Genomic DNA, 13999 nt, shown 5'->3' on the forward strand with positions numbered 1-13999 from the left:
AAAATAAAATTGTCGGAGGAGAAGCGTAAACTTGCCAATATGCCATTTACCACACGGAGTGGCAAGGAACGGCTGAGGCCCTGGCCTATGTTCATGGCTAGTGGTTCAGCTTCACATGAGGATGGAAGCACTCAGCCTCTCGCTAGAAAAATGAAAAGACTCAAGCTGGCAAAAGCACAGCAAAGAACTGTGCGTTCTTCGAAATCACAAATCCACAAGGAGAGTCCAATTGTGTCGTTTGCGATGCCTGACCTTCCCAATACTGGACGTGAAGAGCATGCGCCTTCCACCATTTGCACGCCCCCTGCAAGTGCTGGAAGGAGCACCCGCAGTCCAGTTCCTGATAGTCAGATTGAAGATGTCAGTGTTGAAGTACACCAGGATGAGGAGGATATGGGTGTTGCTGGCGCTGGGGAGGAAATTGACCAGGAGGATTCTGATGGTGAGGTGGTTTGTTTAAGTCAGGCACCCGGGGAGACACCTGTTGTCCGTGGGAGGAATAGGGCCATTGACATGCCTGGTGAAAATACCAAAAAAATCAGCTCTTAGGTGTGGAAGTATTTCAACAGAAATGCGGACAACATTTGTCAAGCCGTGTGTTGCCTTTGTCAAGCTGTAATAAGTAGGGGTAAGGACGTTAACCACCTCGGAACATCCTCCCTTATACGTCACCTGCAGTGCATTCATCATAAGTCAGTGACAAGTTCAAAAACTTTGGGCGACAGCGGAAGCAGTCCACTGACCAGTAAATCCCTTCCTCTTGTAACCAAGCTCACGCAAACCACCCCACCAACTCCCTCAGTGTCAATTTCCTCCTTCCCCAGGAATGCCAATAGTCCTGCAGGCCATGTCACTGGCAATTCTGACGAGTCCTCTCCTGCCTGGGATTCCTCCGATGCATCCTTGCGTGTAACGCCTACTGCTGCTGGCGCTGCTGTTGTTGCTGCTGGGAGTCGATGGTCATCCCAGAGGGGAAGTCGTACTCGTAAGACCACTTTTACTACTTCCACCAAGCAATTGACTGTCCAACAGTCCTTTGCGAGGAAGATGAAATATCACAGCAGTCATCCTGCTGCAAAGCGGATAACTGAGGCCTTGGCATCCTGGGCGGTGAGAAACGTGGTTCCGGTATCCATCATTACTGCAGAGGCAACTAGAGACTTGTTGGAGGTACTGTGTCCCCGGTACCAAATACCATCTAGGTTCCATTTCTCTAGGCAGGCAATACCGAAAATGTACACAGACCTCAGAAAAAGTCTCACCAGTGTCCTAAAAAATGCAGTTGTACCCAATGTCCACTTAACCACGGACATGTGGACAAGTGGAGCAGGGCAGACTCAGGACTATAAGACTGTGACAGCCCACTGGGTAGATGTATGGACTCCCGCCGCAAGAACAGCAGCGGCGGCACCAGTAGCAGCATCTCGCAAACGCCAACTCTTTCCTAGGCAGGCTACGCTTTGTATCACCGCTTTCCAGAATACGCACACAGCTAAAAACCTCTTACGGCAACTGAGGAAGATCATCGCAGAATGGCTTACCCCAATTGGACTCTCCTGTGGATTTGTGGCATCGGACAACGCCAGCAATATTGTGTGTGCATTAAATATGGGCAAATTCCAGCACGTCCCATGTTTTGCACATACCTTGAATTTGGTGGTGCAGAATTATTTAAAAAACGAGAGGGGCGTGCAAGAGATGCTGTCGGTGGCCAGAAGAATTGCGGGACACTTTCGGCGTACAGGCACCACGTACAGAAGACTGGAGCACCACCAAAAACGCCTGAACCTGCCCTGCCATCATCTGAAGCAAGAAGTGGTAACGAGGTGGAATTCAACCCTCTATATGCTTCAGAGGTTGGAGGAGCAGCAAAAGGCCATTCAAGCCTATACAACTGAGCACGATATAGGAGGTGGAATGCACCTGTCTCAAGCGCAGTGGAGAATGATTTCAACGTTGTGCAAGGTTCTGCAACCTTTTGAACTTACCACACGTGAAGTCAGTTCAGACACTGCCAGCCTGAGTCAGGTCATTCCCCTCATCAGGCTTTTGCAGAAGAAGCTGGAGACATTGGCCCTCATTCCGAGTTGATCGGTCGCAAGGCGAATTTAGCAGAGTTACACACGCTAAGCCGCCGCCTACTGGGAGTGAATCTTAGCTTCTTAAAATTGCGACCGATGTATTCGCAATATTGCGATTACTAACTACTTAGCAGTTTCAGAGTAGCTTCAGACTTACTCTGCCTGTGCGATCAGTTCAGTGCTTGTCGTTCCTGGTTGACGTCACAAACACACCCAGCGTTCGCCCAGGCACTCCCACCGTTTCTCCGGCCACTCCTGCGTTTTTTCCGGAAACGGTAGCGTTTTCAGCCACACGCCCCTGAAACGCCGTGTTTCCGCCCAGTAACACCCATTTCCTGTCAATCACATTACGATCGCCGGAGCGAAGAAAAAGCCGTGAGTAAAAATACTTTCTTCATAGTAAAGTTACTTGGCGCAGTCGCAGTGCGAACTTTGCGCATGCGTACTAAGCGGATTTTCACTGCGATGCGATGAAAAAGAACGAGCGAACAACTCGGAATGAGGGCCATTGAAGGAGGAGCTAACACAGAGCGATTCCGCTAGGCATGTGGGACTTGTGGATGGAGCCCTTAATTCGCTTAACAAGGATTCACGGGTGGTCAATCTGTTGAAATCAGAGCACTACATTTTGGCCACCGTGCTCGATCCTAGATTTAAAACCTACCTTGGATCTCTCTTTCCGGCAGACACAAGTCTGCTGGGGTTCAAAGAACTGCTGGTGACAAAATTGTCAAGTCAAGCGGAACGCGACCTGTCAACATCTCCTCCTTCACATTCTCCCGCAACTGGGGGTGCGAGGAAAAGGCTCAGAATTCTGAGCCCACCCGCTGGCGGTGATGCAGGGCAGTCTGGAGCGACTGCTGATGCTGACATCTGGTCCGGACTGAAGGACCTGCCAACGATTACGGACATGTCGTCTACTGTCACTGCATATGATTCTCTCCCCATTGAAAGAATGGTGGAGGATTATATGAGTGACCGCATCCAAGTAGGCACGTCAGACAGTCCGTACTTATACTGGCAGGAAAAAGAGGCAATTTGAAAGCCCTTGCACAAACTGGCTTTATTCTACCTAAGTTGCCCTCCCACAAGTGTGTACTCCGAAAGAGTGTTTAGTGCCGCCGCTCACCTTGTCAGCAATCGGCGTACGAGGTTACATCCAGAAAATGTGGAGAAGATGATGTTCATTAAAATGAATTATAATCAATTCCTCCGTGGAGACATTGACCAGCAGCAATTGCCTCCACAAAGTACACAGGGAGCTGAGATGGTGGATTCCAGTGGGGACGAATTGATAATCTGTGAGGAGGGGGATGTACACGGTGATATATCGGAGGATGATGATGAGGTGGACATCTTGCCTCTGTAGAGCCAGTTTGTGCAAGGAGAGATTAATTGCTTCTTTTTTGGTGGGGGTCCAAACCAACCCGTCATTTCAGTCACAGTCGTGTGGCAGACCCTGTCACTGAAATGATGGGTTGGTTAAAGTGTGCATGTCCTGTTTATACAACATAAGGGTGGGTGGGAGGGCCCAAGGACAATTCCATCTTGCACCTCTTTTTTCTTTCATTTTTCTTTGCGTCATGTGCTGTTTTGGGGGGTGTTTTTTGGAAGGGCCATCCTGCGTGACACTGCAGTGCCACTCCTAGATGGGCCAGGTGTTTGTGTCGGCCACTAGGGTCGCTTAGCTTACTCACACAGCTACCTCATTGCGCCTCTTTTTTTCTTTGCGTCATGTGCTGTTTGGGGAGTGTTTTTTGGAAGGGCCATCCTGCGTGACACTGCAGTGCCACTCCTAGATGGGCCAGGTGTTTGTGTCGGCCACTAGGGTCGCTTAGCTTACTCACACAGCTACCTCATTGCGCCTCTTTTTTTCTTTGCGTCATGTGCTGTTTGGGGAGTGTTTTTTGGAAGGGCCATCCTGCGTGACACTGCAGTGCCACTCCTAGATGGGCCAGGTGTTTGTGTCGGCCACTAGGGTCGCTTAGCTTACTCACACAGCTACCTCATTGCGCCTCTTTTTTTCTTTGCGTCATGTGCTGTTTGGGGAGTGTTTTTTGGAAGGGCCATCCTGCGTGACACTGCAGTGCCACTCCTAGATGGGCCAGGTGTTTGTGTCGGCCACTAGGGTCGCTTAGCTTACTCACACAGCTACCTCATTGCGCCTCTTTTTTTCTTTGCGTCATGTGCTGTTTGGGGAGTGTTTTTTGGAAGGGCCATCCTGCGTGACACTGCAGTGCCACTCCTAGATGGGCCCGGTGTTTGTGTCGGCCACTAGGGTCGCTTATCTTACTCACACAGCTACCTCATTGCGCCTCTTTTTTTCTTTGCGTCATGTGCTGTTTGGGGAGGGTTTTTTGGAAGGGACATCCTGCGTGACACTGCAGTGACACTCCTAGATGGGCCCGGTGTTTGTGTCGGCCACTAGGGTCACTTATCTTACTCACACAGCTACCTCATTGCGCCTCTTTTTTTCTTTGCGTCATGTGCTGTTTGGGGAGGGTTTTTTGGAAGGGACATCCTGCGTGACACTGCAGTGCCACTCCTAGATGGGCCCGGTGTTTGTGTCGGCCACTAGGGTCGCTTATCTTACTCACACAGCTACCTCATTGCGTCTCTTTTTTTCTTTGCGTCATGTGCTGTTTGGGGAGTGTTTTTTGGAAGGGCCATCCTGCGTGACACTGCAGTGCCACTCCTAGATGGGCCAGGTGTTTGTGTCGGCCACTAGGGTCGCTTAGCTTACTCACACAGCTACCTCATTGCGCCTCTTTTTTTCTTTGCGTCATGTGCTGTTTGGGGAGTGTTTTTTGGAAGGGCCATCCTGCGTGACACTGCAGTGCCACTCCTAGATGGGCCAGGTGTTTGTGTCGGCCACTTGGGTCGCTTAGCTTAGCCATCCAGCGACCTCGGTGCAAATTTTAGGACTAAAAATAATATTGTGAGGTGTGAGGTGTTCAGAATAGACTGAAAATGAGTGGAAATTATGGTTATTGAGGTTAATAATACTTTGGGATCAAAATGACCCCCAAATTCTATGATTTAAGCAGTTTTTTAGGGTTTTTTGAAAAAAACACCCGAATCCAAAACACACCCGAATCCGACAAAAAAAATTCGGTGAGGTTTTGCCAAAACGCGTTCGAACCCAAAACACCGCCGCGGAACCGAACCCAAAACCAAAACACAAAACCCGAAAAATTTCCGGTGCTCATCACTAGTTATCAGGCCAAAATCTCCAGGGTGTGTAAACTTTTGATCAGGGTCATTTGAGTAGTTTCTGTTGTCATTATGATTTAAAAAGAGTAAACAAGGTTGTTTGACAATAAATGGCTTCACCCAACCACTAACCATGAGTGAAAAAAAAGTTTGTGAGTTATCATTCATATTCTCTGACAAATGGCCAGAAAATCACAAATTCTGCTAGGGTATGTAAACTTATGAGCACAACTGTATATATATATATACAGTTGCCAGGTTTTCATTTTTAAGACTTTGTGATAGTGTAGGACTTGCAAGTAGGTGGGGTACCTTGGCGAGCGGTTTGCAGGCTTCCGTGCATTGGCCAATTCACAAACTAAACCCCCATCATTTATTTATTGATGTTGTGAGGACAAGTAAGCTTGCTATGGTGAGTGCTGAATTTCCTGTTTGTATGTATTTGGGTAGGTGGCCATGGGCTGCATGCACGCCACCCTATGAGTGGCGAGTGCGGATGCTGCACCCCGCTTCTGGGGTGGCGAGTGCTGTGGTTTTCTATATTTGTTTGTATATTGCGGGTTTAATCTTTGGTTAACACTTATTAACTGTGGCCACAGGCCTTTTTCATGCACCCCTGTGTAAACTCATTTGTTCTAAACCTGTGTCAGCTGCTCCTTAGTAATTTATCAGCCAGTGTCAGGTGACTAGTGTACCTTTAAAAGCCATAAGATATGTGGCAGGTATACCTTAAACCTAGTCAGCATATTTGCAGTTATATTATGTGATACAGTTGCCAGGTTTTAATTTTTAAGACTTTGTGATAGTGTAGGAGCTGCATGAAGGTGGGGTACCTTGGCGAGCGGTATGCAGGCTTCTGTGCATTGGCCAATTCACTAACTAAACCCCCATCATTTATTTATTGATGTTGTGAGGACAAGTGAGCTTGCTATGGTGAGTGCTGAATTTCCTGTTTGTATATATATATATATATATATATATATATATATACATACATATATAATTATACACACATATATGTATATATGTATGTATGTATGTATGTATTAGAGATGTGCGGTTCGGTTTTTAGAAATCCAAAATTACCCGAATTTCGGGGAACAGAGTCCTGGCTCAGATCCCTGGGGATGGTTTTGGCAAAACATGAGTGTTTGCACACATCTCTAGTATATAAGTACTGTATGTATGTATGTATGTATGTATGTATGTATGCATGTATGTATTGGGATCGGTATGAGATCCCGCCGCCCGGGATGCTGAACATCAGGATCCCGACATTGGCATCTCAAGCAGTAGAATGCTGGCAGGGAAGCGAGCGAAATAAAGTCCCTTGCGGGCTCGCTACGCTCTCCACGGGTTCTATTCTCCCTCTATGGGTGTCGTGTTCACCCATAGAGGGGGAATCACCTACCTCTCTGGTATGGTGGCCCTGTCGGGATCCTGGCATCGGTATTGTGACAACCGGGATCCCGATGAGCAGTATGCTGACCGCATACCTGTGTATGTACGTACGTGTGAATATATGTATGTATGGGATGGCAGTCAAAATACCGATAGGCAATTTGACGCTCAGGATTCTGACACCTAGCAGGTATGTATGCTAAACCTAATCCCTAACCTCCCTTAACCTAGCCTTCCTTACCCGCAGCCTGACCCTACCACCCCCCCAAAAAAAACTAACCCTAACCCCCCCATCCCAGTGGTGCCTAACCCTATCCCTACTGCCCGCAGCCTAAACCTAACCCTCCCTCACCCGCAGTATAACGCTAACCTTCCCTGGTGGTGCCTGAGCCTAACCCTCCCACATCAGAGCCTAACCCTACCGGTAGTCGTTCGTTCAGGGTCCCAGCATTCAGGATTCCAGTGCCACCATTGCAGTCCATGTGGGGATTCCGGCACCAGCATTCCGACTGGCTTCAGTATTCCCACTGCTGGTATCCCGAATGCCGGGATCCTGACCGGATCCCGTGTCTATGTATGTATGAATGTAAGTATGGGGGATTCCATGCTTGGAAAAATGTAAAACATTCTCTTTACAGAGATCTGCTTCCCCTCTAGTTTCTGTTCACCAGCATCAGTGCATAGAGCATGACTTCAAATCATATACACCAGCATGTCAGGTAATGATTATATTGTCTTTAATCAAATTATTGTTGAGTATCGTGGTAGTTCTCAGGCAACACTTGCTGCAATGTGTGAATACAGTTTTATCTAGAATTGTGACTAAAGGTTATATGTTTGTGAAGTACGCATTGACACCTGTAGTAGTTAATATGAGTTTTCAATTTAACAAGCCCTCCTCCTAGAGAAGACAACTAGGGACATGTCTGACAAATAGATAAAGCAAGACCAATAATTTAGTGGTACTGTAGATATGTACATTTATACAGCATCTGTCACGGGTCCAGTATATAAATTAAACCTTTTAATATCTACATTAGGATTTGCATTAAATATACAGTATAGATACTTTGCTAGGCTTAAGACATACAGTAGGTTCTCAAACTCGGCACTCAGGACCCCAAACAGCACATATTTCCAGGTGTCCTCACAGAATCAAAAGTGAAATAATTAGCTCCACCTGTGGATCTTTAATATGTCTCAGTTAGTAATGAGTACACCAGTGTACCTGCTAGGTGACCAGGAAAATGTGAGCTGTTTGGGGTCCTGAGGACAATGGGGCAGATGTATTAACCTTGAGAAGGCATAAGGAAGTGATAAAATGTAAGGTGATAAACGCACCAGCCAATCGACTCCAATATGCAAACCTACGGTTAGGAGGTGACTGGCTGGTGCGTTTAACACCTTGCACTTATCACTGGTTTATCATTTCCTTATACCTTCTCCAGGTTAATACATCTGCCCCAGAAGCTTGAAAACCAATGGCTAAAGTGAATGTAATTTTATTTCATAATTGCATAGAATACACTATGAACAAGGGGGGTAATTCCAAGTTGATCGCAGCAGGAAATTTTTTAGCCGTTGGGCAAAACCATGTGCACTGCAGGGGGGCCGATATAACATTTGCAGAGAGAGTTAGATTTGGGTGGGTTATTTTGTTTCTGTGCAGGGTAAATACTAGAGATGAGCGGGTTCGGTTTCTTTGAATCCGAACCCGCACGAACTTCACTTTTTTTTCCACGGGTCCGAGCGACTCGGATCTTCCCGCCTTGCTCGGTTAACCCGAGCGCGCCCGAACGTCATCATGACGCTGTCGGATTCTCGCGAGGCTCGGATTCTATCGCGAGACTCGGATTCTATATAAGGAGCCGCGCGTCGCCGCCATTTTCACTCGTGCATTGAGATTGATAGGGAGAGGACGTGTCTGGCGTCCTCTCCATTAGAATAGAGATAGATAGATTAGATAGAGAGAGATTGTGCAGAGTCGCAGACAGAGTTAGTTTACCACAGTCAGTGACCAGTGCAGTTGCTAGTTAACTTTTATTTAATATAATATATCCGTTCACTTCTCTCTGCTATATCCGTTCTCTGCCTGAAAAAAAAAAACGATACACAGCACAGTCAGTCACACAGTGTGACTCAGTCTGTGTGCACTCAGCTCAGCCCAGTGTGCTGCACAGTCATCAATGTATAAATTAAAAGCTTATAATTAATTGTGGGGGAGACTGGGGAGCACTGCAGGTTGTTAGCAGGAGCCAGGAGTACAATTATATTAATTAACAGTGCACACTTTTGCTGCAGGAGTGGTGACCAGTGCCTGACCACCAGTATAGTATTGTTGTATACTACTAATATCTCTTTAAATATCAACCAGTCTATATTAGCAGCAGACACAGTACAGTGCGGTAGTTCACGGCTGTGGCTACCTCTGTGTCGGCACACGGCAGGCAGTCCGTCCGACCAGAATTGTATTATTTATTATTATATACCTACCACCTAACCGTGGTTTTTTTTTCATTCTTTATACCGTCATAGTGTCATCCTAATTGTTACGAGTATACTACTATCTCTTTATCAACCAGTGTACAGTGCGGTAGTTCACGGCTGTGGCTACCTCTGTGTCGGCACACGGCAGGCAGTCCGTCCGACCAGAATTGTATTATTTATTATTATATACCTACCACCTAACCGTGGTTTTTTTTTCATTCTTTATACCGTCATAGTGTCATCCTAATTGTTACGAGTATACTACTATCTCTTTATCAACCAGTGTACAGTGCGGTAGTTCACGGCTGTGGCTACCTCTGTGTCGGCACACGGCAGGCAGTCCGTCCGACCAGAATTGTATTATTTATTATTATATACCTACCACCTAACCGTGGTTTTTTTTTCATTCTTTATACCGTCATAGTGTCATCCTAATTGTTACGAGTATACTACTATCTCTTTATCAACCAGTGTACAGTGCGGTAGTTCACGGCTGTGGCTACCTCTGTGTCGGCACACGGCAGGCAGTCCGTCCGACCAGAATTGTATTATTTATTATTATATACCTACCACCTAACCGTGGTTTTTTTTTCATTCTTTATACCGTCATAGTGTCATCCTAATTGTTACGAGTATACTACTATCTCTTTATCAACCAGTGTACAGTGCGGTAGTTCACGGCTGTGGCTACCTCTGTGTCGGCACACGGCAGGCAGTCCGTCCGACCAGAATTGTATTATTTATTATTATATACCTACCACCTAACCGTGGTTTTTTTTTCATTCTTTATACCGTCATAGTGTCATCCTAATTGTTACGAGTATACTACTATCTCTTTATCAACCAGTGTACAGTGCGGTAGTTCACGGCTGTGGCTACCTCTGTGTCGGCACACGGCAGGCAGTCCGTCCGACCAGAATTGTATTATTTATTATTATATACCTACCACCTAACCGTGGTTTTTTTTTCATTCTTTATACCGTCATAGTGTCATCCTAATTGTTACGAGTATACTACTATCTCTTTATCAACCAGTGTACAGTGCGGTAGTTCACGGCTGTGGCTACCTCTGTGTCGGCAGTCGGCAGGCAGTCCGTCCATCCATAATTGTATTATTATTATAATATATACCACCTAACCGTGGTTTTTTTTTCATTCTTTATACCGTCATAGTGTCATACTAGTTGTTACGAGTATACTACTATCTCTTTATCAACCAGTGTACAGTGCGGTAGTTCACGGCTGTGGCTACCTCTGTGTCGGCAGTCGGCAGGCAGTCCGTCCATCCATAATTGTATTATTATTATAATATATACCACCTAACCGTGGTTTTTTTTTCATTCTTTATACCGTCATAGTGTCATACTAGTTGTTACGAGTATACTACTATCTCTTTATCAACCAGTGTACAGTGCGGTAGTTCACGGCTGTGGCTACCTCTGTGTCGGCACTCGGCAGGCAGTCCGTCCAACCATAATTGTATTATATACCACCTAACCGTGGTTTTTTTTTCATTCTTTATACCGTCGTCATACTAGTTGTTACGAGTATACTACTATCTCTTTATCAACCAGTGTACAGTGCGGTAGTTCACGGCTGTGGCTACCTCTGTGTCGGCACTCGGCAGCCCGTCCATAATTGTATATACCAGTGACCTAACCGTGGTTTTTTTTTCTTTCTTTATACATACATACTAGTTACGAGTATACTATCTCTTTATCAACCAGTCTATATATTAGCAGCAGACACAGTACAGTGCGGTAGTTCACGGCTGTGGCTACCTCTGTGTCGGCACTCGGCAGCCCGTCCATAATTGTATATACCAGTGACCTAACCGTGGTTTTTTTTTCTTTCTTTATACATACATACTAGTTACGAGTATACTATCTCTTTATCAACCAGTCTATATATTAGCAGCAGACACAGTACAGTGCGGTAGTTCACGGCTGTGGCTACCTCTGTGTCGGCACTCCGCAGCCCGTCCATAATTGTATATACCAGTGACCTAACCGTGGTTTTTTTTTCTTTCTTTATACATACATACTAGTTACGAGTATACTATCTCTTTATCAACCAGTCTATATATTAGCAGCAGACACAGTACAGTGCGGTAGTTCACGGCTGTGGCTACCTCTGTGTCGGCACTCGGCAGCCCGTCCATAATTGTATATACCAGTGACCTAACCGTGGTTTTTTTTTCTTTCTTTATACATACATACTAGTTACGAGTATACTATCTCTTTATCAACCAGTCTATATATTAGCAGCAGACACAGTACAGTGCGGTAGTTCACGGCTGTGGCTACCTCTGTGTCGGCACTCGGCAGCCCGTCCATAATTGTATATACCAGTGACCTAACCGTGGTTTTTTTTTCTTTCTTTATACATACATACTAGTTACGAGTATACTATCTCTTTATCAACCAGTCTATATATTAGCAGCAGACACAGTACAGTGCGGTAGTTCACGGCTGTGGCTACCTCTGTGTCGGCACTCGGCAGCCCGTCCATAATTGTATACTAGTATCCAATCCATCCATCTCCATTGTTTACCTGAGGTGCCTTTTAGTTGTGCCTATTAAAATATGGAGAACAAAAATGCCACTCCTAGATGGGCCCGGTGTTTGTGTCGGCCACTAGGGTCGCTAATCTTACTCACACAGCTACCTCATTGCGCCTCTTTTTTTCTTTGCGTCATGTGCTGTTTGGGGAGGGTTTTTTGGAAGGGACATCCTGCGTGACACTGCAGTGCCACTCCTAGATGGGCCCGGTGTTTGTGTCGGCCACTAGGGTCGCTTATCTTACTCACACAGCGACCTCGGTGCAAATTTTAGGACTAAAAATAATATTGTGAGGTGTGAGGTATTCAGAATAGACTGAAAATGAGTGTAAATTATGGTTTTTGAGGTTAATAATACTTTGGGATCAAAATGACCCCCAAATTCTATGATTTAAGCTGTTTTTTAGTGTTTTTGGAAAAAAACACCCGAATCCAAAACACACCCGAATCCGACAAAAAAAATTCGGTGAGGTTTTGCCAAAACGCGTTCGAACCCAAAACACGGCCGCGGAACCGAACCCAAAACCAAAACACAAAACCCGAAAAATTTCAGGCGCTCATCTCTAGTAAATACTGGCTGCTTATTTTTACACTGCAATTTAGATTTCAGATTTAACTCACCACACCCAAATCTATCTCTCTCTGCACATGTTATATCTGCCTCCCCTGCAGTGCACATGGTTTTGCCCAACTGCTAAAAAATTTCCTGCTGTGATCAACTTGGAATTACCCCCAAGGAACAGACATGTATTTTGATTTTTATCATGGCTTATAATAAAGAAAAACCTACTAAACCTATTAAACCTATTAAAAGCAATAAAAAAATTCTGTTGTTGGTGATGTCATCTTGAAATATTAAAAAGTATTCCTCTACTATTACAAAAGTATTCAGATTCCAGCATCTGGAAATCAACAACATGGCAAAGCCGGCACTAGATTCTATTAGATGTTACCCAACTTGTCTTCATAGCTGGTTTAAGTTTTTAGAACAACCATTTAAACTAGAATTGTTTTAATTCTATGTGTAGATCATGTCATGTAAAAACAATGATGGTATTAAAACTTCACATTACTTTAATACATTTTCTTTAGCTTATATTCTGTGTACTGTGTATTAAAAGACAGATATAAATCTTAAATCAGACTCCAACATTCTCTACAAGTTGTTGCACAGCTAATCCAAGTTCTTAGTAATGTAATGGACTACATCAAATTTACACCACCTATACTCACACACACACAAAGAGAAGAAAACAACAAGGTTTCAATATGCATATTCATTGCCCACAAACAGGGTTGGACTGGCCCACAGGAGTACAGGGAAAACCCCGGTGGCCCCATCTCCTTCTCTAAAGATCAGGTTACAGACGGTGCACTTGAATTATACATTACACATGTTACCTTATACTGCACAGGAATATGATGTATTTTCTACAGTGCATTGCTGTTATTAATCTGGTACATTATCATGCATACACTAGCAGTATTTACAATATATTTATCTAGGGGACCAGACCATGCACTCTCTAATGGTTAGCCAAACCTCTGTTGGGAGCTGGCCACACCCCTTCTGGAGACTGGCCACACCCCTAGGGACGGGCCCCTACCACTTAATTACCCTGGTGGGCCCTTTTTGTCCCAATCAGACACTGCCCACAAACCATACACGAGGAGGATCAACTGAGTGTTTGTAGATAAGAAATAAATGAAGCCCTTTGTTACTGCTCTGTGAACCCACACTCATAGGCCAACTTAGAGTACATAAAACAATACTGCCTCCTACCTTGTCATCAGCCTCGCCTGTCACCTCCTCTTCAGATTTTGAAACTGACTTGTTGGGAGTGACCTTAAAAATTCATGAAAATGAAAATATTGATTAAACGTCACTGCTTGTGTTATTTTCCCAATGTCACAAAAATAAAACAAAATTATTTCAAATTACGTTCTGACTTTAACCTTAATAAACATTAATGAAAGTTTATTTTTTCAATAGAAAAAATATCATATATTATAAGTATGGAAATAGCTTATATGTACTGTATATTATATTCTTTTGAATGTATTTTAAAAAATTGAACATGAGTTGTATACAGGGGCGGCTCCAGAAGTGGGTCTGCAGCACAGTCCAAAATTTAAATTGTGGGGCCACACCAACTGCCAGTGAGTCCCAGCTGGCTATATTTTGCAGTGTTTGGGGTGGGGGGGGGAGCAATTGGTGTGGCTCCCCTATTTAAATTCTAGACTGTGCTGCAGCTTC

General features: G+C 44.9%; 1 protein-coding gene across 14 annotated transcripts in view; it reads right to left on the bottom strand.

The window, feature by feature from the left end:
• The window catches only part of BCAS1 (brain enriched myelin associated protein 1), a 267020-nt gene that overhangs the window by 144659 nt on the left and 108362 nt on the right, over positions 1-13999 (bottom strand). For all 14 annotated transcript variants that reach the window (XM_063959000.1, XM_063958999.1, XM_063958998.1 and 11 more), the window contains exon 6: positions 13526-13588. In XM_063959000.1, the coding sequence (XP_063815070.1) occupies positions 13526-13588 (63 nt within the window). The remainder of the gene's footprint in view (positions 1-13525; positions 13589-13999) is intronic.

This window comes from Pseudophryne corroboree, chromosome 3 (genome assembly GCF_028390025.1).
Source record: "Pseudophryne corroboree isolate aPseCor3 chromosome 3, aPseCor3.hap2, whole genome shotgun sequence".
Taxonomy (NCBI): domain Eukaryota; kingdom Metazoa; phylum Chordata; class Amphibia; order Anura; family Myobatrachidae; genus Pseudophryne; species Pseudophryne corroboree.